Genomic DNA, 26,254 nt, shown 5'->3' with positions numbered 1-26,254 from the left:
ACGCCGCGTACACCCAGCAGTAAGTAACCCAAACCAGCAGCCCATTCTAAGCAATCAATAACATGCAATTCATCCATCCCCAAACAAGGAGAGTAGAAAAGGGAAATGCTTGAGAGAGAAAAATGGTATGATTTCAAAAAAAAAAAAAAAAAAAAGAACAAGAAAGAGGTATAATTTATGATAAATGAAATACACCCACACCCATGCAAAACCAACCTAGACACATCTATTTCTTCGCACCCTTCTCGGCCTCCACCAACACGGCATCATCCTCCTCACTGCCGGCAACCGACGGCGGCGCCCCCGACGACTCGGGAGTCTTGGTAGCCGGCGTGGAAGCCGACTCACTGGTAGGCGTGACGGGGGCGGCGGCGGCGGCGGCGGCAGGGGCAGCAGAGTCCTCGGGTTTCTTAGCGGCAGGGGCGGCCTCGGCATCCAGCTCCTTGAGGTAGCCATCCTTCTTCTTCTCCCACGACTGCTTCTCCTCTTGAAGCTTGGCTTGCTGCTTCTCCACTCTCTCCCGAAGGATGGCGTTGTTGAGCATCTCGTTGGCGGATTGGAAGATCGTTTGGCCCCATCCGGGGGCATAGGCGTTGGCCTAGATGAGAGCATGGTGGGTTAGCATTTCCATTCGCATCCACATTCAACCTCAGAAAAAGCCCTCCGCGCCAATCGCTTCCTCCCTCGATTCCTTTCTTTCTTCGTAGAAAAGAGTGACGAAAAGAGAAAAACCCACCTCAGCAACAACATCCTTAACCTCATCCTCCATTTCCTTCTCGGCCCTGAGGAAGCGCTGCCAGAGGTCATCACCGACAGAGCCACGCTGAAGCAGCATGGCAAGAGCGGGTTTCTGGACGCGCAGGGCCATGACGCGCTTGATGTCTTCGATGGCGCGACGCAGGAGGGCGGCTTTGAGAACGGAGTCCGGGACAGCGGGGGCCTTCTTGTCCTTGCCGCCGGAGGGCGAGGCGGTGGTCGGGTCGAGGTGCATGAGGGAGAAGTAGATGTCGCGGGGGGCGTGCGGGGGGAACCAGGGTTCAAGGGTGAAGGATTTCACTGTTTCACGGGGAGGGGGGTTAGTTGGTGGTTGTTTTATTGTGTTCATTGGGGGGGGTGAGTGGTGGATTCGAGTTGGGGTTGAGAGGAGAGAGGGACGAACTGGCTTTGCGCTTGCGGTATAGAGAGGAGAAGGTGGCGAGGGAGCCGAGGAGGACGCCCAGGTAGGCGAATGGGACCGCGAGAGTGATCCAGTTTACCATTTTAGCGGTGTTGGTGGTGGTGATGTTGTTAGGTGTCGCGGAAGGGATTGGGCGGGTGGGTGGAGGTGGAGGTGGAGTTGGCGAGGAGAGTCCGGCTCAGATACGGGGCATAGTAGGACCAGGAGAATGCGCATGCGCTGGTGGAAGGAAGTCGCTGGGTCAATGGCAGACTGCAATCAATGCAGAGTGGAAATGGAAATGGGAGTGGTGGTGGTGGTGGTGGTGGTGGTGGTTATTGTTGTTGATGAAGGGAAGGGAAAGGAAAGGAAAGCGGAAAGGCCAGGCTGGTGTCTTGGCCGCGTCACATGAGAGAGCGCTCTAAGTAGTAGTAGTAGTAGTAGTAGTAGTAGTAGTAGTCGTTGTTGCTTATCTACAAACAAACATCCAAAACAATGCAGAATCGGAAGGAAATAATGAAAAAAAATAGAAAATAAAAAAATAAAAAAAAAAGACCCATCAGACGAAGGCTTCCTCCCATGTATATCCACAATCCACACATCCCTGTCAAAAGACGAAGAAAGAACCACAAGGTAGGTAGGTAGGTAGGTAGGTAGGTAGGTATAGAATGCAAAATGCAAAATGAAATACAATAGAAAAAGAAAGGAAAAAGAGAGAGAAGAGCATCCACCATCGGTCTCATTACACAAATCCATTGTCGCTGCAAATCAAGGTATCCCTGGAACCAAACCTGGCACAAAATCACAAATCACGCCAACGAGACCATATCCCCCCCCCCCCCCAACAAGTCTACAGGGGATACAGCGATGCCCCCAGCTGCTCCTTCGTCTTCTGGCTGATCGGCCCAATCTCCTGCATCGCCTGCATGTCCTCCAGAACCTCATTGAACGTCTCCTGGATCCCCGCCGCCACCTTGCTCCGATTCCATTCGCCCCGCGTCCGCCAGAGGTAGTCCATCAGGTTGGTGTTGATCTGCTCCAGTTGCTCCACGCTGCAGCCACTCGTCCGCTGCGTCAGCTGGTCGTGCAGCTTCTCCACGTATTCGTGGTCCAGAACCAGTTTGGGCGACAGGTCCTCGTTGTTCAGCAGGGACTGCAGAGTGGCCGGGCCATGCGACGTCGGCTTGTTGGCGTGGTCAAACAGGGGCACAGGGGGCTGTTGCCGCGGTTGGGAGCCGCCGGTGTTGATGGCGCCGTTGTCCAGGTCGGCGAGCCCGCCCGTCGGACGAGGCGACGGCTGGCTGCTGTCCCCTTGCTGCGTGTCGGGCAGATGCTCCTCCTGCGACACCCGGTCCGGATACTGCGTGAGGTCCGGGAAGTCCTGTCGCATCCCGTGCGCCGCGACGGGGCTCTGCGTGTACTGGTGCGGGGCAGACAACTGCTCAGAGGACTTCTTGTCGGACGTCGTCTGCGTGGTGGATGCCTCGTTGGTGTAATCATGGGGCTGAGACCCCGGTGCCATGGGGGTAACGGGCCCTTTCTGCGAGAAATTCGAGATGCCCGACTCCCGGCGCACCTGCTGGGATGGCGCCGTGTGCGAATACGGAGGCTTTGGCTGCGCCGACGGCCCGAAGGAGCTCGTCTGCGTTTCCCTGTCGCCGGACTGGTCCGAGTTGGTCATCAAGGTATCGCCGTCGCCGTCGCCGTCGACCCGATAGTCGTGAGAGCCATTGCTGGTGAGCGCATGCGTACTGAGATCGTTCAGATCCGAGCCTCCGCCGGTATGGTAGCCGTTGGTGATGAAGCTGACGGCCGAAGGGCGCATCGGGGTCCTGGGTCGGCCTGTCTCCTTCTGTGCGCTGCCGGGGAATTCTTCGCCCAGGACCACTGGACCGCTCGAGGGCCCCGATTCGGTGTTCCCATGCGGGACCCGGTCCAGCATGCGACCAGCGAAGAGCCTCTCCTCTTCTTCCGCTGCCTGCCTGGCCTTCTCGATGGCAATCTTTTCCCGTTCCAACTCGCGAAGATAGACGCCTTCGCACTCCGTCACAAGAGCCGGCTCTGCTTGCTCGATGGTAGCAACATCCACCTCCACATTGGACAGGAGTTCATTGGCTCTCAGCAGCCGCTCTTGCTCGCCCAGTTGCCGGGCATCCTTGGCCAGCCGCTTGATATCTGCCAGGAAGTCCTTGGGGCGCTTGTAGTAACCGTTGGAGAGACGCTTCTCGATCGTCACGATCTCCATGTTGTAGAAGAACTTGCCCGACACCGTCTCGCGGAGCCCCGGCGCACCGTGCTTGTCGTAGGCCTTTTCAAACGGCCGGAAGGTAGTCCGCTGCTCGATCGGCAGATCGCTCGTGACGACGTTCGGATCCTCCTCCTCCCAGAGGTACCGGATCTGCGACTCGTCGATCACCCCGGTGCGGAACCTCTTGTACTTCTTGATCTGATCCATGATGGGCTGGATGCGGATCTTCAGGAGATTGAGGGTCTGATGGTCCTTCCTTTTCTGGGCCTTGAGCTGCTCTTTGGACAGCGGCGTGGCGGCCTTCGGGGACGGTGGGGGCGCAATCGCCAGTGTTTCCAGCTCCCTCCTCTTGCGGTTTTCGGGGTCAGGGAAGTGGGCGGGGGATGTCTTGACGTAGTCGACCACCTTGGTGAAATACTCGTAGCGTGCGTCGTTGGCCGGTGCTTTCAGGTCGTAGAAATTCTTCTTCGAGAAGCCAAAGAGATTCCGCATCACGCCCGTATCCACGTCCTCGCCACCTGTCTCTTGAACGCCCAGCAGTAGCACAGGATCGGTAGGAGGAACCGACCGAAGTAGGCCGAGGAACGTAGATATCACAGCGTGTCCGACCGTTTCCGACCACGCCTCGATGTTGGGAATGTATATCACGCTCGGCTTATGTCTCTTGACCTCGGCGAAGAGCTGTATTACGGCCGCTTCGGGGGACCGGGTGGAATCGCTGAGAAGGGTGGGCAGGTCAAAGGCTTGGACATGGAGTCCCTCGAAATGGTTCAACAGGGCGCCCGCCAGATACTGCTGGCCCATGCCGAGAGACCCACGGATCAGCATTCTCGGCCTGAAGATTCGCGACCTGTCGAATTCTTGCTGCATCTGTTCGCGCTGGAAACTGCCTGATTCCTCCGGTTCCTCAAACTGCGCCTCCTCCAGAGCCGTGAGTCTCTTTCTCTGGGGGAGGACCAGAGACAAGAGGCTTTGAATCTCTCCGAAAGGCGCGCGCAGCAAGGGCTCAACCGAGCCTGGTAGTGGTGAGGCACCCGACGAGGTCGAGCGCTCTGATGACGGGACCATTTTCTTGATCGCCAGCATGAAGTCCTTAGGGGTGACGTCGATTGTCTTTGGATCGATGAGGAGCTTCTGATCGGATTTGTAGATCTGGGGGTATCTCCTCTGCACTGCATTGAGGGCGGCTTCCGTGCAGAGAGCGCGGAGATCCGCTCCTCCGTAGCCCTTGGTAATTCCCGCAAGTTCGTCCTTGATGTGACCACCAAGCGGCGGCTCCCAGCCCTTGGTGTGGATGTCCAGAATAGCACGACGGCCTTCGGTGTTGGGCAGAGGGAAATAGAACTCGCGATCAAATCGACCAGGACGACGTAGAGCAGGGTCGATGGAGTCGGGGCGATTCGTGGCACCGATGACAATCACTTGTCCACGGCCATCCATGCCATCCATCAAGGCCAACAGTGTCGACACGATGGATGCATGAATTTGTTCTTGCTTGCTTGACCTCACGGGTGCCAATCCTGCAAAGACAAAAAAAGTCAGCCACGAGACGCTTATACCAATGGAACCTGTATCAAGGCATGATTGCTTACCGTCGATTTCGTCGAAGAAGATAATGCTAGGCTGCGTCTTGCGGGCCTCGTCGAAAAGGAGCCGAAGTTGTCGCTCAGCCTCGCCCACCCATTTACTCAGCGCATCCGCTCCCTTTCTCATATAGAAAGTGACCTTGCGGCCATTGGAGCTGACGCTGTTCGCCAGGGCCCTGGCCAACAGCGTTTTGCCAGTTCCAGGGGGGCCATGAAAGAGAACACCCCGGGGAGGTGTGATGTGGAATCGTTGAAAGATCTCCGGGTACAGCAGCGGCAGGGAAACCATCTCCTTCAGCTGGTCAATGTGTCCTTGCAAACCACCAACACTGTCGAAATTGACACTCACGTCCACCCCCAGTGGGTCTGCGTCAGCGAGCGTCTGCTTGTCCTTCATCTTTCCGAGATTTGCAGGTGTTCCGGAAAGACCCTGGGCAGCATCAGCCCCGTGGGTCTGGGTGCCTAGGATGCCGGCGCCATGCTGCCCGGGCCCAGATGACAGTCCCTTGGGACGGTGCATGCCTTCATCGTCACTGCTATCACTGTCCACGCCGCCAGTCGCAGCAGGAGCTCCCGGGGGACCCAAGATCGCAGACGGCCCGCCGCCTCCAAAAGGCCCATAGGTTGGGAACAGGGTGCGTTGCCAGCTGCTACCGCCACCTCCGCGGCCACGGCGGGAGGGGGATTCGTTGACTTCATTCTCGGCCTCCTCGATGGGCAGGATCAGATCAGGGCGGATGATACGGTAGTCGACATCCTTCCTGCTGCGCCGAGGTTTCTCGTAGACAATCTCCGGCTGGACTCGCCGACGGGGACGGCCGCCGCGGAGATCTTCCAACTCTTCCGCAAGCTCATCGGCGATGTCGCCCCCGGCCTCGGACTGTCCCCGGGATCGGGATACCCTCTTGCGTAGACCCGGACGACGGCCGACGGCGCTCTCTTCATCATCGTCTCGAGGCTGACTCCCTTTCTGTGGGGACGCTTGTGACTTTCCAGACCGTGACATCTCGTCATCATCGTTTGATTCTTCCTCCTCGGGCTCGAAATCGCTCTCCTCGTCGCCTTGGCGCTTGCGTTGGGAGCTGTTCGGTTTCTTGCGGCTAGAGCGACGCAGCTCTGCAGACGCCTCTTCTTCCGGCTGCTCGACCTCCTGGCTGCGGTTCGGTCTACTTCTCCTCCGGGTTATCGGGCCTTCATCCTCGTCATCATCATCCTCATCCTCGCCAGCCCCCTTTGCATCACCGTTTTCAGACTCCGGGACAAAGCCTTCATCATCCGCGCCGGATGCATCCTGGGCCTGGCCGACGGCAGGCGGGACCCCTTCTTCGAAGCTGCCCTGCACGTCGCTTTCCATAATCTCCAGCTGCGAGCCTTTGACCTCCATGGTTGTTTCATCGATCTCGTCCTCCTCCTGCTTCGGTTGAGTCGAGTCTGGCTCCTCCTCCTCATCCAGCACGGGGGCACGCTTCATGCCACGAGAGCCCCGACGACGTTTGGATTCCATCTCCGGGCTCTGGGTGCCTCGTTCGACGGTCTCCATATGGCGGCCGGACGTGGTCAGGGCATGGAAATCTTCCGACGGGTCCCGCGTGCGCCGAGTGACCCGTCGAGTACCCTGGAAATTATCCGACGGAGCCTGCCGCTTCAGGGCGCTGCCCAGCTTCAGCGTCACCACGGTACTTTTGCGCTTTTTCGGTGGGGACCGGTCGATATCATCGTCTTCGGAACGGTCCTCGATGCTGCTGGATTCGCCTTCGTTGTAGATCGGTCGGTTGGTGGCGGCCCTTCGGGCAACAAGTCCACGGGCATTGCGTGCCGCGTTAATGTCATCTTCCTCCTCAGACTCCTCAAAGGATAGCTCGTCAGCCTCGTCGAAGATGTCCTCGTCGGACACGATGTCATCGTCGGAATCGCGACGGGCCCTCTTCTTGACGGGCTTGGCCTTCTTTTTCGACTTGGATCGGGAAGCCGAGCGGCGGGAGGAGCGCACGGGATGGTCACTGTAGTCATCGTCATCCGAGTCGGACTTGTTGGCCATCTCCTCGATGGAGCGCTTTGCACGAGGCATGATTCCGCGCCAGACAGGGGGTCTCTTGGAGATCGCCATGTCAGCAAGGGTTGGGACAGGTACTGAGAGGGAGGGAAGGTTGGAAGTGAGGGTATGGAACGGGGGGGAGGGGAGGATAGGAGGGGAAGAGGGGAAGGGAGAGAGGTTGTAGGTGAAAGTGACCGAGAAAGTGACAGCGCTTGATGTCACGACCAGGCAACAGAGACGATGGACAAAGAAGGAAAAGCGGGCACTCACTGAAAACAAAGTGAATGATTGACAGGGCGGCTCAGATGGCTTGGTCCCGGTGGACAGAAACCCAGACAAATGCCTCGCACTCGACGAGCGACCCAGAGGCTACTCTCATGAAAACAAACAATTGACTCGGGTTTCTTAGTCGAGATCCAACATCGATGATGGAAGGGGCGGGTTGCGGACGAACAGCCCCGGTGTGATCCCTGTCACCCACGAAGTCGTATATATATAGGACGTGTGGACGGAGTGGTGGAGAGAGGAGGAGGGCGAAGCGCAATGCGCAGAGTTGTCCGGGCGAGGGAAGGGAAGAGGCGGACTGGGAGCGAGGCTCACGGCGGATTGGCGCAGCGGCAGAGACGCGTCGTCACATGCAGCAGCAGGAGCGAAGGGCAAGGGGGAGGGGAGATGGAGAGATAAGGAACGACAGGTCGAGGGGAGGAGGGGAATTGAGTTGGGTTGATGGGCAGGGAGGGAGTAGAGAGTAACACCGAAGATGCTTCGCAATGGAACGGGAACCGCACAGGCACACAGGCAGCATCCGTAGTAAGCAGCAGCTGTGGCAGCGTCTCACGCGCGCGCGCTTCCCGCTCCAGCCACAGCGCACTCCAGCCACAGGCGACGCTGGCCAGTCCCGATCGGGCCTAGCGCCACCACGGGGCCGCTCACCGGCGGCGGGGCACGTGCCTCGATCCGGCTTCGAGGCCAGCAAAACCCAAAGCAAAGCTCCGCTCCATCGGTTGTCGCAGCGGCAGCGCCGAACCACTCACTCCTCCCTCCTTTTCGCTCAGCGGCCGCCAACCCACGGCCAAACATCCCACCATCCCCGTACACGTAGACGCCGGCAATGTCGCCATCCCTCGTAGTGCTGCGGAATCCGGTTCGTAGCAAGGGTAGTATTTCCGACGCCGTTCGCGATCCGCAGGGAGGGGAGCCAGGTCGGGTCGATTCTCAGTCGGGGGGAAGATTGCAGAGGAGAGAATGAGTGGCAGCGATCAGGCACGACGGACGAGCTTTCCCCAGGTCCTCGAAGCTTATCGCCTTTTAACTCGAATCCCCTCCCCCCCGCCTGTTCGCCCTTCGCCTAACCCGCTAACCCCCCCCCTTCTGATTCGACCCCGTGCCGCCCGCTTGATATGCCTCACGTGATGGCTGAGTCAGCGTGTTGCCGCCGCGCTTTTCTCCGCCCGTTCGGAGCGCATCCTCCTATAGCCAGCGATCATTATATATTGTTGTTCACCTTCCAATTGACCTCAATTCCTCCCGTTCCATAGTACTACTATCCAGTCTTGTGAACAAATCCACCAACATGCTCTTCTCACGATCTATCACCCCCCGTTCCCCTTCCACCGCCATCCCCGCGTCTCTCTTCCCCCGCAGAGCCCTTACCACGACTCGCAGCAGATGGAATGCCCCCAACCCCAACCCCACTGGATCCAGTTCCTACAAGGACGGGGTACGTCAATAACAATGGATCTCTAGCTCCTCCACGGGGCGAACTGACCAGCCACATACTAATCGAATGCCCGCAGATGGCCCGGTACAAGATCTTCGGCAGCCCGTTTGCCAAGGTCTTCCTGGGGGCGATCTTCACCTACCAGGTGCTGTACTGGACGTGGCTGAAGTTGGAGATGGTCGAGTCTAAGGCCGATAAGAATAGTACGCGCTCTCTCTCTCTCTCTCTCTCTCTCTCTCCCATTTTTGTTTGTTTATTTGTCCTCTGCAGACATATCTAATGGTCCCGTAGAGGAGGTGGCCGCGCTAGAGCAGAAGGTGAAGGAGTTGACGGCGGGCGCACAGAAGTAACCTTGACCGGCTAGGCTAACATGGCTCTTCTCTGTCTGATATGGGTTACATTTCTGTTCTTTTCTGTCCTGTTCTTTTCATTTTCTTTTTTCGAAATAGTATATATACCCCGGACGCCCTGGTGGAAATCTAGTCTCTAGTCTTGTTCTAGTCTGATGCGTGCATGCATGGCTTCGTTCACTATATATCCAAGTCGCTAAGAAAGTAGGTGGGTGGACAGATTTACAATGGGGTCTACTCGTCAGGGAGGGCCCCCGACCATATATTCATCCGGGGCCTCGATGCCTCGCTCCACGCAGTGGTCGCAGAAGACGTGGCGGCAGCCCGGGCATTGGCCGCTATGGGCCCGGGAGACTCGGCCCTGTCTACACTGGCACTGCACCGTCCACGTCAGCTGGCTGCGCGACAGTCACCGCTCGTGGGAGGGGAACTTACGCAGGAAACGCCTTCTTGCTCGCCAGGCAGCATATTCTGGGCTGGTAGCACGCCGTGGTCTGGCTGCATGTCATGGGCGGCTCTGCTACAGAAAGGCCCCGAGGATTCCCGAGGAACGTGGCCTGTCCTCGACATCAGCGGATCGACTCTGGACCTTTTCTCCAGACCCGACCCTTCCTGCTCACTGCCTGGATAAGGGTGGGCGGGGAATTTCCTCTTTCGCAGGTTGAACGGTTCAGCCAAAGCCCGAGGACCCGGAGGCATGTGTTGGCCCGGCATGGGTTCCTCGTCAATGGCCATCATGTCCTCGTGCAGGGGCTCATTCTCGGACTGATAGTCGCTGCTCACGGACTCGTCGTCGCTGTTCTCATCCATGGCGGGCTCGCTCTCGTATCCATTGCCTTCCGCCCGGATACCCTGTTCTTCTCGGTCCCGGTCTTTCGTGAGGTGCCCCGATGGCAGTAGCCAATCTCCGATCCGCTCGCCCTTTTTGAAGTGCTCGACGTCGATGTGATTGAAGCGTTCATTTCTCGCGGCAAGTCCCTGACTCTGGAGGGGAACGATGTCCCGACAGAACCCGCACCAGAACTGCGACTGTCCGTTTCGCCCGATGCGATTCTTGCACAGCGCCGTCCGAACTTCCTCGTCCTCGTCGATTTCGTGGCGCTTCTTTAGGTGCTGCACATATTCATCCTGGCGGTAGAACAGACGCGCGCACGATAGACCCCCCTGCGCGGCATCCGGCAGAGTGCAACGCCAGCTCTGGAGAGGGAAGTGCTGGGAGTTCTCGTGTCGCTTCCAGTCCGCTTTACTGCCAAAGGTCTTGTTGCATTTGTGGAACGTGCAACCGTATGGCCGCTCGTGGCGCTTTTTGTGCTTCCTTCATGTCGCCCCGTCAGGAACATGCACCATTGCAACGGCAAGCGAGCGTGGGGCCTAACTTACTTCATCTCGCACCGCAGACGCGTGCGCTTGGTGCAAAACTCGCATTGAAACCAGCTTTTTTTGTCACTTTCATCATCAGGAGCTTCCTGAGAGGCGGTGTGGCTGGGACCCGGGTTCCCTGACAGTTGGTCCAAGGCGGCGGAGAAAATCCTCTGAAGCATTTCGCGCTTTCGATCAGACAGCTCGGCATTCTGATCCAAAAGCATCCCCACGTCATCCGATTGGTGACTCTGTCTTCGTTGATTGGTATTCATGGACTTTGTCATGGCGTTGATCATGTTGACCGCCGCTTCGTTCACCATGTCGTCCATCTTTCCGTTCCTGGAGTGACCGACATGAGCAGGGATGGAATCCAGCCGGCCCTGCGAAGTTTCTAGATTAAAAGCTGTCAAGGGGGGCAGCTCGATGGGCCGCGCTTCGGCAACAGCTGATGGGGCAGGTGTATCGTCGAAGCCGCCTTGATCCCCATGCTCTTCATGGACCCCTTGGCTAGTGTGGAGTGCCGAGAACCTAGGAGATGGCATCGCTGTCTGGGTGCGAAGCGAAGGAGAAGCGTCCTGACCAACATCGCTGTCTTCTGGTCCGGAAACCGGCTCGTCCAAGGTAGGTGCCTCCTCCGAGAGACGGTCGATAAGACTCATCTCTTGCGGCTTCACACAGGTTTCGTACCACTCAAGCGACCTGGAAGGAGGATACGTTCAACTGTCTGTAGCTTCGGTGGTAGTGCGAGGGGAATGAAGGCACGACTTACCTTTTGAGCAACTCATCAGCATCCTCATCGTTGTGCATGCGAGCGAGGTGTTGGCGAAAGTTATCTAGCCGGGGCCATTTCTTCGTCCTACGCGGACAGTTATGTCCAAAGCACAGGTAGAGGACCTTAGGGCCTCGCTCCGGCTCCTGTTTATGCACACACTTCTTGTGACGCGCAAGATCATTGATGGTGCCAAAGCCTTCCTTGCGGGTACAGTTGGGCTCGTCGCACTTGAACAGCTTCTTGTGCCTCGCTTCATGTTTTCTGCAGAAGTCAGCTCGTCAGCCCTTCCCAACCAGCGAATGACCTTGGCCGTCAGAGAGCTTGAACCCACCTCTTGTCGGAGGGGCACTTCCCCGTCCATTGGCAGCCTGGGTAATCGCACTTGATCACGTCCTGGCACAGCAGGGATGGAGACTCCATTCGTTCCATCGAATCGATGGGCTCACTGTATTGCCCGGGATTGAGGTCTAACGTCGACACCCTATCATCCTGTTCGGGATCGAGAGGCCCTAGGTACGGGCTGCAGGTCGAATCGAGGGCATACGATGCAGCAACCGAGCGCGTGGCGCAGCTCCTGGTGCTATATCCTGAATCAGACGGGTGAAGGCTAGTATACTGACTGCCAGTCTCTGACGGCGTGCTGTAATGACCATTTGAAAATCTGCGATCCAGTCCGTACAACGGGTTATTCCGAATTACCTGCGGAATCTTATATGAAGTGTTATTGATGGACAGCCCGGTCAGGTGGAGCGGGTTCCACGCCTCGTTTTCGTTTCGGAATCGTGAGAAGGTATATGGGGGCTGGTCTAAATTCAGAGGGTTTGCGGCGGCGGAGGAGGAGGAGGAGTCCGCGTGCAACGGTAACCAAGGATGGAGGATGGATCCTTGACCGGGAGTGGGGATGGCAGGATCAGACGCGAACTGGAAGCCCAGGAAGGATGCTGGATCCCCCAGCATCAGGTCGGATGGCGTCAGACCGTCCGGTAAAAGCTCGGCCTGCGATGACAGTGGTGGTGGTGCCCGGGCGCCCATGATGCCTTGTAGGATATCACTGGAGTCACTCCAGGGCTTGTTGGAGTCGGATGCCTAAGTGCCTTGAAGTCAGTTCGTCTCTTCCCGTGTATCATGCACCACTCCATAGATAGATAGATAGATAGATATCCCATCTTCCATTGCGGGACCGAACGGGAAGAAACATGGCGACATACACTCATCTCAGCCACAGTAGAAGGTAAGAAGGGTTGAGAGGAATCGGGTCATTCGCCGGCCGACGGTGTTATTGCGGTGGGGGGAGACAGCGTCCGGTGGGATAGAAATCGTCGATCGACGCCCGGCGGAGGGTCATCATATAGTACGCGACAGCCGATCGGATTATATGCAGACGGACCGCAACGCTTGGGCGATGATCGTGATCGGCTTCCTTTTCTGACCCTCACCAGGCTCGCCGCGGCGAGGGAAATGAAGGGGAGAGAGCCGGGCGATCGTCCGCGTGTCACCTGAAGCAATAGATTCGGACCAAATCAGCAAGCATCGACGAGCAGAAGAAGCCGGTCGACACGAAAGGGACAAAAGACCCCGGGCTGAAGAGAAAAGAAAAGAAGGGAGAGGGAAAAAGAAAAAGAAAAAGAGAAGAGAAGAGAAGAGAAGAAGAGGGATGCCAAAGAAAGAACGCAAGACAAAAGAGAAGAAGGCTGAAGAATGAGGGGGAGAGGAGGAGGAGGAGGAGGAGGAGGAGGAGGAAACACGATGCGTGAGGGCAACAATAACCGAAACAACGAGAGACAATAATGCTGACCTGCTTGCGACATGAGCCGGGGAGGGGGGGGAGCAGTAGCAACAACAGCAGAAGAGGGAAAGAAAAAAAAAAACAAAAAAACCAAAAACAACAAAAAAGCAACGAGATGATCGCCCGATATTCGCAGCTGGTCGACCGAGACCAACCCCACGCGATAACGTGTCGAATGACCGAGTTGGGGATGGGATGACAGGACGAGCTAATCGAGGGATGGCTTTGGCATGTCCCACGTCAATCCCCCATGCAGCCAGCCAGCCAGCCAGCCAGCCATCATTCACCATCATCCCAGCAATCCCTCGTAATCAATTAAGCATCAGGGGGAATTGTTCCCCCGGTAGCGCCAGAGAGGCCCTGTCCGGTACTTTTGTCGAGATGGACCAAATTATCAGACATAATTTCTTCCACCTCGTCCCCGTTCTGCTTTTGCATCCATGCATGCATCCATCCATCCATCCATCACGCGGTCGGTGGCTGTGGCTGTGCCTGTAGTACTTACGACGTACGACGTACGACGTGCGACGTGCGACGTACGTACCGTGTCGAGGTAAGGAGAATGATGATTATGCATCACACAGCAGCAATAATATACGATCTATTATGCAGCTTCATCTTTCGTTCGGCTCTCGTCGTCGATCGTCCAGCTCAATGCTTTCTGTCCCTTTTTCCACCCAAAAATATCCTCTCTCTCGCTCTCTCTCTCTCTCTCTCTCTCTCTCTATCTTGTCTCCTTCCAACCACGGCGCTATGTCTGTCTACCCAGAAGCCAGCAGGGAATCAATCCTCCGTCCTCGCTGGACCTGCAATGGCCCGTGAAGCCGAGCTGCGACGTGCAGCCCCTTTGCCCAATCACTGCCCTCTGCCCAATTGACAATTCGGGCCCACGCGTGCAGCCTGCATTCCGTTGCACCCCCGGCAATAGGAGGCTAAATAGTCCCAGCCAGACTCCGGCCGGCCTATCGATGTGCTACGGCCTCCTGTCTAGACCCCCGGATCATTCGTGGGAGGGAAACTGAAAAGGAAAAAAAAAAAAAAAACAATGGCATTCATTATTGATTCACACCGGCGACCCAGCCGGAAAAAGTCGCCGGTCCAATGTCCAATCCAACGGTGGGTATATAAAATATAAGTTCAGTGGCTGCAGATCGCGCCATACGGTGCCGAACACGAAAGAATAAAAAAAAAAGAAAGAAAAAAAAAAAAAAAAAAAAAAAAACACACACAAGGGATACGGCTGACATCACATTAGTTGATGCGCTAGTTACTATGTATGGAAGAAGAACCCCCCCCCACGATCTGCAGGTCTGCTGCTGCGCCCGGCAGGGTCGAGGATTAGGGCTGTTCTCGGTAGCCTCCCGGAACGTAAGGCATCGCCGGGGGCAGGGGCATTGCGCTCTGGTAACCGTAGCCGTTCTCCGCGGAGGATGACACGTACACCGGCCCCTGATGATCGTACCGCGCCTGCATCTCCCGCGGCGATATCGCGAACCCGTACGGGGCCTGCACCACCCCGAGATTCTGACTGGAGGCTCGCGGGCGAGGGCCCGCGTTGAAAGGGGGCGGGTAGGTCACCGAGTTCTGATGGACGGGCATCAGTCGCGTCTGGTCCACCGCCCCCCCTGGCAGGCTCGAAAGTGGCCGCATGGCGGGCGCATCGTCGTACGCGTCAATTGACTCAGGCTCGGCGGAGATCCATCCGCCAGGCATGGTGGTGAAGGTGCGGGGATGGGACGGGGGGAACCCCATCATAGGCTCCCCACCTCTCTCGGCATTCTGCGTGGGATTCATCGACATCGCGGGTGTTCCCTCGACCCCCTCTAGCCTGGGCATGAAACGAGTGGCTTCGGGCGTGAGGGAGCCCCGGTGGGAGACGGGATCGCTCTTACCAGCCGGGCTGATCACGTCGTTCGATGAAAGATCCCTCTCGTTTACGAGCGCTAGAACCGGCATGGCGATCTGCTCCATGTGCTTGGCCAAGTGCACGGTCAGCTTTTTCCAGCTGCTACAGACGTTGCCACAGAACCGGCACGGCTCGTCCCTGGGGCCCTTCTCCGTGTCGTGACGGCACCTTTCCACCAGATCCCAAAGCTGTTCAATCTCCCGTTCCCGGTTGGCTTCCTCCTGCATCTCTGGAGTAACCGAGTCGCCCGCATTTCTGGCTGCCGATCCCGGGGATTTGGTTTTCTTGACTTTGGGCTCCGGCATCTTATGCTCACGAACCAGGTGCTGGACGAAATTGTCCTTCCGGTAACAGGTATGATGGCAGTCGGGAACCGTACACGTCCACCATTCCAGCTGTCGATGTCGCTCGCTCTCGTGCCGGACCCAGTCGGCCTTCCGCTTGAACGACTTGGGGTCAGAGCAATTAGGAAACGTGCAGGTAAAAGGCTGGACATCTTCGTGAACATGCTTGGTCCAATCCGATGGCTTCTGGAACTTCTTGACCTGGAAACACACCGGGCATTCGAACTCCGCCGGTAGCCGCTTCACGGGCGGCAAGGGCACGCCGGGGGGGAATTGCGCGGCCGTGACTGCCCCCTCTCCAAGCTTCGTGGGATCGTCCTCAACCTCTCCATGCCCCGGAATGTGGAACTGCGTGTGCGCGGCCTCAGGGTTTGCGCGAGGACCCAGCGATTTGGCCTCGCCGCCGAGTGCAAAGCAGAAATTACCAGAGGCACACTTCTTCTGACCAACAGCGCCCATATGAGCCTGCTTGCCTTCAACCAGCTTTCGGTATCGGCGAAGTTGTTCGTGCGCAAAGCGGTCGATCAGTGCCGGTGGAAGTCGAGGGTTCAGCTGGGTAATCTGGTGCTTAAAGCCTTCAAGCGTGGGCACCGGTAGGTGCGATGGAACGGGGAACTGCATCACCAATCCTTTCTCATCTACCAACTCGTCATCCTCGTCATCTGCGCCCCCCCCGGCGCTGTCTTTATTAGGGCTTGCCTGCTGGGTTTCATGACGGTCGGTCGGTCGCGGCGAGTAGGCGATGTTGGGAACAGGCGGCCCGCCATGACTGGTCATCAGGTCGATCAGTCCGGGCACTGAAGCCCTTGGCAATTCGCTTCTACTTCTACCACGACCCTTGAGGGATGGCCAGGGGCCAGTGGTGGCACTCGGCGATGCAGCCCTGAGGGAGTCCTTACCGCCAATGGCGGCCATTTGACCGGCAATAGCGATCACGGCGCTACTGGTATTCAGACTTGGGGACCTGGATCGGCCCAGATTCAGTCGATGCGGGAAGCTGTCTTTCCTCAATGGGGGGCTTTTGACCTCATCGCCTTTGCTGGCACTGTCCGTGCTGGGAGGGATGATGGAAAGGTCAGATAGCCGTCGCTTCAAGTTGCTGGACGGCTTTCTGTGCAGAAGTTTACGGAGGCTACTTCTCCTCTCATGCTTTTTGTTGTTATCGTTACTGATGAACAGGCTCTCAAAGGAACCCCCTGGACCCATGATACTGTTGACTTCTGCATCGTTCAGGTACCTTGTGCCCCAGGTTGCTGAGCGGGATGCTGTGTCAATGTCCTTCGCTCGTCGCTGGTATTCCATCATGGCTGCACTTGAACTTGAAGGCTGGATCCTTATTGTTCGGGGAGATGGGTCGTGATCCGAGTCCCGCCATGGATGAGTCCCCAGAAACTGATGGGGTGATGGCTCTTCATCCTCGGGCCTGGGCTGGTCGAGAGGAGGGGTAATTTCCGTGTCCCTTTGAGCCCATAATGCTTCATTCACACTGACAGCCGGGGAATCCGACTTGCTTCCTGCACTTCCCAATCCATCCTCGCTGAGTTCTTCAGCGCTACTCTCGTGGAGAAGAAGCCCAGGACCTGGGATGGCGGGCTCTAGCAACCGAGTTTTCAGAGTGAAATAGTCCTGCTGAATTGAAGGATCACCGGCACTTTTCGCCCTACGTCTGCCCCCCATGTGACCATTATGGGCGCGATGCATGGATGTCTCATCATCCCCTGCTTCACTGTTCGCCGCACTTACGGAGACTGACCATGACTGGATGTCAGCGTTCTTCTCTTGCATCCGCCGTTGTGTCTCCATATCGTTTGGACTTGGGACATAGATGTCATCCCGGGATGAAGGCTCGACGCCTGCATGCCCGGTAGCTATGTTTGGAATCCAGGAGCCGTCATAAGCTCGCGGCGCTGAATAGTTTGCGCCGAATCCCTGGTGGTCGTCATCCAAGCCATCCCCGTCCGATTCACTAGTCATGTCGTTTGGCGACAGATGTGTGGAGGACATGCTGCGTCGTCGCCCGGGCAGAGAGGGATCCCTGACTGGCGAATCCCCACGAGAATAGCTCTCAATTTTGACAATTGGGCTTCGCGCCCTGGCCGAATCGGGCACTGCAAGGACACTCAGGTTATCGCTCGGAGGGCTTGTGATCAGCGAGAGGCCTGGAGGATGGCGAGAAAGGGGTCGAGGTTGCGGTGGGTTCCCAATACCACCAGTACCCGGGGAGAGTCCCAGGTTGTGGTTTGGATCCCAAGTCATTGATTGAGACGGCTGCATGGTTGATGGCGACGACATTATCCCGCTTGGCTTGGGGCCGAATGCATCATCCATGGTCATATTCTGTATGCCCAGAGCCATGCCATTGTCGCGTTGCAAGCCACCAGACCCCAGGTCCATGTCCATGCTGAAGCCTGCCGACAAGATCTCGGCGCTCGGGGACGTGTGGGCACTCATGTCACTTGAAAAATCTTCCGTTGGGCTGAGGAACTCCGAGTAGGACGATGCTTGGTTGGGGCCAGTAATATCATCATGTGTGTGGGGATTGAGAGGGGAGGACGAATTTCTTCCGCCCTGGTCTTCCCCGTTGACGGGAGTTAATCTGATGGCGGAAGACTTGAAAGAGGCCTCATCCGGGTCCAACGGGGCCGAAAGATAAGGATCGTGGTAATTGGGATCGTAGAACGCCATCTCAGTCGGCGACTCATTCTGGACGAGCTGGGGGGATAAAGTGGACATGGTTGCCCTGAGTCCAATGAGTTGCTCGGATGGCCGCACGCTGACACTGGCAATTCAGTAGACGCACTCGAGAGAGCTGGTGAATGCAGCGCTTCAACGCAAGGTCTCCGGATTAGAAAAGATGCTGCGTATTGTCGCCTCCGGCGTGGTTTCTGGTGGCCTAGGTGAGCCGTACTGCACACAGAGACCGGTCTATATGAAGTCGGGGTAGCATATCTAGCGAGACATAGACGAACGTTTTCGCGCAAGGATCTCCGCGATCGCAATCCGGATAGAAAGCAGGAAAGGAAAGAGGCGTCGCAGGGCAGTGGTGTAGACACCGGGGGAATCCGATCGCGCAGGAACTATTTCAGCCTGCCCCTTTAATGCGATGTGGTGCCGCAGGCGCAAGGTGGTGGTGGTGGTGGGTGGGCAGTAAGCAGTAGATTGCAGTGCGCCAGGAATGAGGCCAAGACCCAGGGTTAGATTACCCGTAGGGCCAGAGATGGGGAAGGAAAAGGATGACGGGGGAGGGGGGAATCCCGAAGAAAGTTCAACTAGGCGGGAGGAATCCAAGTGGAGTGAGAGGGAAGCGGGAGCAATTATCAGGTATAAATAAAGGTGGAGGAGGAAGAAGTAGTAGTGGTAGTAGTAGCAGTGGAAGTAGTAAGTAGGTTGGCAAGTTGTTAGATTTGGAGGAAGGGTTGAAGCAAGCACGAGTAGATACGTGGGGGGGAGGCGCAAGTGCCTGCCTGATACTGATAGGGCCGAGGGGGTGGGCAGGCGGCTCTGCGCTGAGAGGCGAGGGAGGGAGAGAGAGAGAGAGAGAGAGAGAGAGAGAGAGAGAGAGAGAGGAGAAAAAAAAAAAAAAACCGAGGATGAGGCTATGACGAATCCCGGAAATAATAGGAATTGATATAGTAGCCAGGGATGGAGGGAGAAAGAAGGAAAGAGAGAGAGTGTGTGTGTGTAAGTCGGAGGAGGGGAAGAGGGTGAAAGAGTGAGTAAGAATGAGTGAGTGAGTGAGAGCGGAAGAGAACAAGAAGGGAAAGGTGCCTTGCGGCTGTGATGAAAGAATGAATGGCGAGGAGAGGAAGAGCCAGAGCCAGAGCCTGACTGAGCCACAGTCTCAGTCTGCAGGGAACAGAAGAAAAGGGGATGGATTTCTTGAGTAATCGGAAGAGTTGGTTCGATGCAGTTAGTTTGACTGTTCACCGTTCACTAAGAGTCAGGAACCAGAAAGACTACCGGTAAGTAAGTATCTAGCGCAAGGCCTCAGCTCTGGCGGGTTGAGGAAAGTCGGGAAACGAGGATAGGCGCCACGATGCTGCATCGCGGGCCACTCACAGGGCGGCGGGGGAGTTGGGCTGGGTGACTAAATAGCCTAAAGAGTTAGTAGATATCAGTAGTGGGGAGTGGGAATAATGGACTCGTTTAGGCCCCCGGAGAGGAGGGTTGCTTAGTGTGAAGAATGAAGAATGAAGAGTGAAGAGTGAAGAGTGAAGAGTGAAGAGTGAAGAGAGAGAGAAAGAGAGAAGGAAAGAGAGATCTGAGTGTGTCTGAGTGTGTCTGAGTGTGTTTGAGTGGTGTATTCTGCTAGATGGTACCTCTCTCTCTACCTATGATTGCAGGTACTCCGTACTGTCTGTCAGTGGTACTGTGTCAGGTATAGTAAGTAACAAACACTCCGTACCGTACGCCTGGAGTACTAATCCTTCCCGTACGTCAGTCATCTCGGACAGGCCGTCACCATCCATCTCATCCATCTCATCCATCTGCTACATCTATCTATCTCTATCTAGTTATTCATTCATCCCAACTGGCAGATCGCGGTTCGGGTCCGAGCAGTTGGACTAGTAGCATCTAGCATCGCTGGAACCATGGATGGGGAGCAGGAACGAGGCCGGGAAATTCGCAGGGCTCGTCCCGTTCCCCACCCCCATCGTGGCTTGGCTCGACAAGAGGTCAGGAACTGTTGAACATCCTCCGAAGAACTCTCCCAACTCGTGGAAAAGAGGAGAGGCTGCGCACTGCGCACATTCGAGTCCCGACCAGCCTTCTGTTCACCCGTTCCTGGTCATTTCTTTTCTCTCGTGTCACCGTGTCGCGGCGTTGCTCGGCGGTGGGTGTGGGACCCGTGGTACGGTTCACAATAGCTTCCTGCCTCACATCTCTTGAAACCGCCCGGGCGGTGCAATCGCATTGCCGCAGAAGGGTCGGGTCGGCTTACCATGGTATCACACGCAGTGGTGTGGTATCCATCTACTAGATACTAGTAGGGATCAAGTCGCGACAAGCTTTGCATGCTCGCCCACCCTTCTGGGTTGGCGCTGACATCATGCCGGTGGCTGTGCTCATCCTTCACTTCCCCCGGCTCACTAGGGCCACCCGTTCTGGGCATGGCCGAGGGAGGGGGGTATGATGCTATAATTGATACTCTAATGGCACAGGACAAAGGCAAACATTCATTCCATATCATATCCGTCATCGCGCCAGGGGCGAGGGGAAGGGAAATCGAACAGCCTCTTCCTCGCCTCGCAAGCCACGCTCAGTGCAGGCATCCCGTCGGCGCCGCGACAGCCATCGGGCCTTGGCTCAAAAGTAGTTCCACATACATTGTTACACATCGAAATATCAAACGCTCGCTGAAGTTGCAGGAAACACAGAAAATACACACAACAGACACCCAAAAGACATATGTATAAGCCCGAAACGAGGGGAGGGGCACATCGAACAGAAGGTAAAGGTAGAAAAGGTCATGAAAATACAGTGGTGGGAGAAATGAACGTGAGCTCCGAATAAACCCTGAGCGTCATCCAGGCCATCATGAAGGAACCACAAAGGAAACAGAATGAAGGGAGTGGGGTGGGGGGGCACTTTGGCCCAGAACAGAAGACAATTAAAGGTAGAAGAAGAGAGAAGAAAAAAAAAAAACACTAATATGCAACACAGAGAGGCTATTAAAACATTTATAGTCAATGCAAGCACTCACATTACCCTACCCAGGAGGCATTAGACATGTCTCATGGAAAGCTCATGCCGTGACCTCAAAGGAGCGCTTATCATTCCGCGGACTTCTTCGTGGCGAGGGGGACTTCCCATCGGTCCGGATCGAGTCTCTCGAGCCACGGCGGGGGGACTCATCACCCGAAAGCGCGTCGGTGGACTTCTTGGCCAGTTCCTGCAGCCTGGCCATGACCACCGGGGAGTCGGAGTACAGGACACAGCCTTGAGAGTAGGTGCAAGGGCTGGCCTTCTCTTCCTCGCCCGCAAAGTCCTCGTGGGCCGCCTCTCGGGTGATGCGCGGGAACGTCCGCAAAATGACATGACGAGTGGGGTCTTCCTTGGAGCTGAGACTGCCCTCCTTGGGAGTGCCATACTCATCCCAGTCGTCGTTCGAGACGGCGTCAGCATCGGGGGCCGGTAGCGAAGCCAGAATGAGCTCCCGCTCAACGCGTGCAAGTCTCCAGGTCTCGGCAGCCAGCTTCACAATTTTCCGGATACCGATGAGGAGAGAATCTAGGTTCCGAGGGTCGGCGAAGTGCTTGAGCTGATCGATGATTTCGTCGACAATGACAGCAGCCACCACGTTGATGGACTGCTTGGCATCCGATGTCGTGTACGCTGCCTTGAGCGTCTGTTGCCTCCAGAAGGCTTCCCGTCTCACGGACTTGCGTCGGATGTCCATCGACAACATCTGGAAGAAGGTATCGGCCTTATCGTAGCGTCGGCCGAGGGTGAACAAGAAGGGGTGGAAGATGCGGTAGGTCAGGGTCTTGGAGATGACATGCTGCACATAGGCCGAACGTAGATCGCGCGAGGCCGGAGTGTTATCAAGGAACGACGGCAATTCCGATGGAAGCTTCGCTAGGATGTCCTTTGGAGGATCAATTGGAAGGTACGAGAAGTGCTCCTTGGACAGGGAGACAATAAGACGAGAAAGCTGGCCGAAACAGTCCAAACTAGATTTCGGAATATTTATCAGAGCACGTACATTTATAACGTTATCAACAGGTCATAATAGTCATCATCATCATAATCAGTCTATAGAGAAAAGAGACAGACAAAGGAAAAGACAAACAAAAGATTGTGTTTTGGTTCTGGTTCATGCAGGTGAAAACAGGCAAACATGAAGACGAGATTAAAAAGCCGGGCGATGAGAAGAGATCATAAGGAAGTAAAGAAGAAGATAAAAAGAGAAAAAGTGCAGAAACGAAAGTCGGGTACTAAAACACAGTCTCAATGCACTGGGTCACTTACAAGAAAGAATCACCCTTCGTGCTCTTGAGGTCAGTGGCTTCTCCAAGACTGTGCAAAGTCTTTCTCAACCTGTCGCAATCTTTGTCCAAGTTGTCAATGGTGAGGCGCATGTTATCCACCGCATGCTGAACCTGCTTTTCCTTGGAGAGGTTGTCCTCTTCCAATTTCCTGTTCTCACGCTCGCTGATATCCAAAGCCTGAATCTTGTCCGACAACCGCGTCTCCAAGTCCGCCTTCTCATCAGCCCATTGTTGCTGCTTGTCACTGTGGTCCTTCTCCATCGCAGCCACCTTCTCCTCGTGACTGGTGGTCAGGGCGTCGATTTCATTGGCATGCGTCTGGCGAAGATCCGCCAGCTCATTGGCATGCGCCTCACGTGTGTCTTCCAACTCCTTCTGTTTGTCCGCAAGCTCAGTGGTCCTGGTCTCTAGTTCCTCCTTGGTCGAAGCCAGCTCCGTGACCTTGGAGTCGAAGTCAGACTGCAGGGCATCATGCGCCTCCTGCATCTCTTGTTTCTGCTGCTCGTAGTCGGCCTTCATCGATTCTTGCTGATCAAGCAGTTCTCGCTCGCGGTTTGCCAGAGCTTCGGCTGCTGCCTTCTCATCCTCCGCCTTGATATCCTCGAAGATCTCGGTCAGCTCTTGCTTCTGACTGGCAAGGGCATTCGCTTTCTCTTCCCTGGCCGTTTCCATGTCCTTCTCGTAGGTCTCATTTGCCTCTTGAAGGTTGGTGTTCAGCGTCTGGACTTCCTCCTCGAGCTGGGCATTCGACTGCGAAAGTTCACTGTTGGCGTTTTCCGTGTCGGTCAGCCTCTCCTCGAGGTCCTTTCTCTTCTCTTCGAGGTTCCCCAGCTCCATGCGGAGTTCGTTGATCGTATTCTTCAATTTGGTCGATTCCTCTGCGCTCTCGTTTGCTGCCTTCCGCATCTGGTTCTGCAAGGCTTCAATGTAGAACTCCTTGTGCATTAGAGCCTGCTCATGCTGACTCTCCATCTGCTTGAACTCGGCCTCACGTGATTGCAGCTTGCCTTTGGTGCTCTTGTAGCTGCTGAGCAGCCGGCCAATGTCTGGAATGGCATCCTGAATCCTCTGCAGAAGCTCGATGGGCTCTTCATGTTCAGGGGGCGACATGATGCCAATCTTGCCATTGAGGCCATGTCCGTTGAGGCCATGTCCATTGGCGAACCCGAGGTTCTGCAGGGCCTGGAAAGATGCGGCTGAACCCGGGTCGATAGAGCCTCGAGGAGTGGGATGGACATTGGGGGATGGCTGATAGTAGGCGTACTGGGGCAGGTACCCATTGGCACTCATGATAGGCGAAGAGTAAGAGGGAGGGTAAGGGGTCATCGCGGGGGGCGGGGCCATGCGGGTCCCCATTTGCGGGGGCGCCTCCGGAGACATCATGGGAGACATGTGCCCGTGTGCGAGAGGACTGCTGACTTTCGGCACGGGCGAAGCGGGCTTTGCGACAGGAGAAACGTGTTTCTGTACAGGTGATACGGTATTTCGCGCGGGTGATGCAACCTTCTGGACCGGGGAATATTGTTGCGCGATGGGTGAAGCTGATTGAAATACAGGAGAAGCAGCTGGCGGTGTAGGCCAGGCAGTGTTCTGCGGCAGAACCATAGCCTCCTGCACCGGGGAGGTAAACTCCTGTACAGGAGAGTATGATTGGGGCACGGGTGAGCCGGCACGTGGTGTGGCAGCAGCACTCGGTGGGGCCGACGAGAGGGACTTGAAGGACGGTGAGACAGCTCGTGGTATTGGTGAGCTGGCCTGGGGAATCGGAGAGGCAGGCTTTGAGGCGGGTGGAGTGCTTTGCTGGGTAAACGAATCAGAAACGGGGGTAGGTTCAGCAAGCACTTCTTCGGAGACAGGCTCAGACATTGCGGGAATTTGCGAATCAAGCACCGGGCCTCCGATGTTGGAGCGAGGGGATGCTGCCACGAATTGACTTTCCGGCTGAGGCTGCGGTTCTTCGAAGGGCACTGAAGACGGCGCCTGGGTGAATGTAAGATCCAACGGCGTCTGTGGTGCTGTGACTGTCGCCTCTTCGTAGGTTTCCGCACCACTGGTAGGCTCGTCCAGGAATTGATTGTTCTCGTGGTTCTCTTCAGTGTCCCCTGCGTATGGCTCCGAGGTGCCTGTTTCCTCCAAATTCGACTCTAGTGGTTGCTCAAAATAGTCCTGCCCATCGTTCGCGTCTGGTTGTTCACTTTGGGCAATTTCAGGGCTGGCTGGCTGGTCAAACCAACCCTCCTCGTTCACTGATGGCTGGATCTGTGCCTCGGCGACAGGCACAGTCGAGTCTTGCTCGACAGCAGCCTGTGGTTGCTCCAGTTCCGGGTCTTGGTCTGGCACCGACTCTGGTTCCAAAGCAACTTCTGGCTCGGCTTCAAACACGGGCTCTGCCTCTGTTGGTTGTGATTCGACGGGGACTTCGGTTTCAACTGGGGCTTCAAGCTCCGTTGGTTGCTGTTCCTCTTCCTGTGCTTGCTGCTGCCCCTCAGGTGGGATGTCTTGCTGTTCTTGCAGCCCCTCCTCTTGTTCCGCTTGTTCGGTGGGGGTTTCTGGCTGAGCTGTCTGTGGCTCTTGGTCTTGTTGTTCTACTTGCTGCTGCTCTGGCTCCGGAGCGGAGAGCTCGGGCTGAGGTATCTCTTGCTCCGGGTCTTGTTGTCCCTCTTGCTCAGGGGTGGAGAGCTCTTGCTGAGGTGTCTCTGGTTGTTGTTGTTCTTGCTCCTCCAGTTGTGTCTCTGGTTCGGGGGTAGATAACTCAGGCTGAGGTGTCTCTGGTTGTGGTTGTTGTTGTTGTTCTTGCTCCTCGAGTTGTTGTTCTGGGTCAGAGGTAGATAACTCAGGCTGAGGTGTCTCTTGTTGTTCAAGTTGTTGTTGCTGTTCTTGCTCGGTGGCAGAGGGGTCCGGCTGAGGTGTCTGATTACCAGAGGCCTCTTGGTTCTTCCCCTTCTTATTCTTTGGTTTGCTACCGGACTTGCCTTTGCCTCCTTTCGCCATGGTTGGTAATGGAAATGCGTGCCCAAGTTAAAATAAGGCTGAAAGACGTGTTCCCAGTAGACTAAAGAAGTAGGTCTGTCAGCGGAATCTCGATTGGGTGGCGGTGGATTTAACACTGTACATTTGCAAGCGCCTTCGGCGGTGTCGTGATATATTCCGAGTTGATATAGGTACAGAACGAACGCAGGGGCCTGAAGATGATCTCAATCGAGGCGAAGTCGATCACACGGTCAGGCCGGGGAAATGGGAACCGGAATGGAGGGGAAGGAAAATTAGGAAAATAGGGGGGGGTGGAAGGAAACTCGAAACAGACGCGGGCCTGCGAGTAGAGGCTATGCAGGTGGGCGCAAATGGATGGAATACACGAAGACAAATCACCGGGTGTCAAAGGGCAACTGTGCCAGCGGGTATACACTCCGGAAGGCCAGGATGGATTTCCACACGCTGGCTCTTAAAATAATTGATTTCTGAGGAATGAGATTCCAGGAGAGAAGAGAGGTCGGGGAAAAAGAGGGCAGCTAATAACGGGTTCCCAGTCACTGCCAAACAAGAAAGCCTGCATGGGTACAAAGCAGACCGACCAGCCTCAGGGGGGCTGGGCGAGGCGCAAAGCGGACCGAACCTTAGGGAACCATTGATACCCATCCATCACTACGGTCATGAGAGTCCGACTAGGCGAGAAAGGCAAGAGGACACACTGGGATGCACGACAGGGCCCTCGAAGTGGACCGAAGCGCTCGAGTCCGGACTTGGCTCGGGGCCAATCAACAGGCGGAGCGGCATCAGCATTGGGCATCAACGAGTGAGTGGCCTTTGGAGGTGGCAGGGTGAATCAGAAGACAGGCGGCGGCGCGGCGGACCAGGCGGACGGAGACGTTGCTATTCAAAGAACAGTAGCCTGAGCAGTCGCAAACACTCCAACACCCCAACAGCGTCGGGGAGGGGAAGGGACCGAGGGAGAGGGGGGGGGGGGCAAGTGGAAAGTGAGTGGGGGGCGGACAACGCT

At 56.2% G+C, this 26,254-nt stretch overlaps 6 protein-coding genes across 6 annotated transcripts; 1 reads left to right on the top strand and 5 right to left on the bottom strand.

Annotated features, from left to right (window-relative positions):
- Nucleotides 1-135: 135 nt before the first annotated feature.
- On the bottom strand, nt 136-1,486 carry BO70DRAFT_365185 (Sec63 complex subunit SEC66). Its single transcript, XM_025544000.1, has 3 exons — nt 1,160-1,486; nt 737-1,056; nt 136-598 (listed from the first exon to the last, which is right to left on the bottom strand). The coding sequence occupies exons 1-3, from the start codon at nt 1,257-1,259 to the stop codon at nt 227-229; spliced, it is 792 nt and encodes a 263-aa protein (XP_025396157.1). The 5' UTR covers nt 1,260-1,486; the 3' UTR covers nt 136-226.
- Nucleotides 1,487-2,006: 520 nt separating this feature from the next.
- BO70DRAFT_342948 (chromatin segregase YTA7) lies at nt 2,007-7,097 on the bottom strand (the record flags this gene model as incomplete). The annotated part of the gene is made up of 2 exons (XM_025541397.1): nt 2,007-4,924; nt 4,997-7,097. The coding sequence occupies 2 exons, from the start codon at nt 7,095-7,097 to the stop codon at nt 2,007-2,009; spliced, it is 5,019 nt and encodes a 1,672-aa protein (XP_025396156.1).
- Nucleotides 7,098-8,821: 1,724 nt separating this feature from the next.
- On the top strand, nt 8,822-9,095 carry BO70DRAFT_298631 (uncharacterized protein; the record flags this gene model as incomplete). Its single annotated transcript, XM_025539611.1, has 2 exons — nt 8,822-8,948; nt 9,037-9,095. 2 exons carry the CDS (start codon nt 8,822-8,824, stop codon nt 9,093-9,095), a joined length of 186 nt encoding a protein of 61 aa, XP_025396155.1.
- A 268-nt stretch (nt 9,096-9,363) lies between these two features.
- BO70DRAFT_321257 (putative C2H2 finger domain protein) lies at nt 9,364-12,943 on the bottom strand. The gene is made up of 5 exons (XM_025540510.1): nt 12,438-12,943; nt 11,561-12,315; nt 11,227-11,490; nt 10,476-11,156; nt 9,364-10,410 (listed from the first exon to the last, which is right to left on the bottom strand). The coding sequence occupies exons 1-5, from the start codon at nt 12,441-12,443 to the stop codon at nt 9,486-9,488; spliced, it is 2,631 nt and encodes an 876-aa protein (XP_025396154.1). The 5' UTR covers nt 12,444-12,943; the 3' UTR covers nt 9,364-9,485.
- A 1,311-nt stretch (nt 12,944-14,254) lies between these two features.
- On the bottom strand, nt 14,255-18,321 carry BO70DRAFT_365181 (putative C2H2 finger domain protein). Its single transcript, XM_025543999.1, has one exon. It carries the CDS (start codon nt 17,996-17,998, stop codon nt 14,354-14,356), a length of 3,645 nt encoding a protein of 1,214 aa, XP_025396153.1. The 5' UTR covers nt 17,999-18,321; the 3' UTR covers nt 14,255-14,353.
- A 2,681-nt stretch (nt 18,322-21,002) lies between these two features.
- BO70DRAFT_122962 (uncharacterized protein) lies at nt 21,003-25,603 on the bottom strand. The gene is made up of 3 exons (XM_025537970.1): nt 25,370-25,603; nt 22,238-25,309; nt 21,003-21,939 (listed from the first exon to the last, which is right to left on the bottom strand). The coding sequence occupies exons 2-3, from the start codon at nt 25,246-25,248 to the stop codon at nt 21,012-21,014; spliced, it is 3,939 nt and encodes a 1,312-aa protein (XP_025396152.1). The 5' UTR covers nt 25,249-25,309; nt 25,370-25,603; the 3' UTR covers nt 21,003-21,011.
- Nucleotides 25,604-26,254: the final 651 nt, after the last annotated feature.

This window comes from Aspergillus heteromorphus, assembly GCF_003184545.1.
Source record: "Aspergillus heteromorphus CBS 117.55 chromosome Unknown BO70scaffold_28, whole genome shotgun sequence".
Taxonomy (NCBI): Eukaryota; Fungi; Ascomycota; class Eurotiomycetes; order Eurotiales; family Aspergillaceae; genus Aspergillus; species Aspergillus heteromorphus.
This window is presented reverse-complemented; position numbering and strand designations above follow the sequence as displayed.

What these genes read in the sequence shown, in the direction of transcription:
- BO70DRAFT_365185 (XM_025544000.1), bottom strand. Translation starts at nt 1,259, where the DNA reads ATGGTAAACTGGATCACTCTCGCGGTCCCATTCGCCTACCTGGGCGTC. An exon ending in ATACCGCAAGCGCAAAGCCA is followed by an intron (nt 1,057 to 1,159) that starts GTTCGTCCCTCT and finishes CCCGTGAAACAG; the next exon opens with TGAAATCCTTCACCCTTGAA. An exon ending in TTAAGGATGTTGTTGCTGAG is followed by an intron (nt 599 to 736) that starts GTGGGTTTTTCT and finishes GCTCTCATCTAG; the next exon opens with GCCAACGCCTATGCCCCCGG.
- BO70DRAFT_321257 (XM_025540510.1), bottom strand. An exon ending in AAGTGCCCCTCCGACAAGAG is followed by an intron (nt 11,491 to 11,560) that starts GTGGGTTCAAGC and finishes TGACTTCTGCAG; the next exon opens with AAAACATGAAGCGAGGCACA. An exon ending in CGTCTGCGGTGCGAGATGAA is followed by an intron (nt 10,411 to 10,475) that starts GTAAGTTAGGCC and finishes GGCGACATGAAG; the next exon opens with GAAGCACAAAAAGCGCCACG.
- BO70DRAFT_365181 (XM_025543999.1), bottom strand. Translation starts at nt 17,998, where the DNA reads ATGTCCACTTTATCCCCCCAGCTCGTCCAGAATGAGTCGCCGACTGAG.
- BO70DRAFT_122962 (XM_025537970.1), bottom strand. Translation starts at nt 25,248, where the DNA reads ATGGCGAAAGGAGGCAAAGGCAAGTCCGGTAGCAAACCAAAGAATAAG. An exon ending in ACGAAGGGTGATTCTTTCTT is followed by an intron (nt 21,940 to 22,237) that starts GTAAGTGACCCA and finishes TCCGAAATCTAG; the next exon opens with TTTGGACTGTTTCGGCCAGC.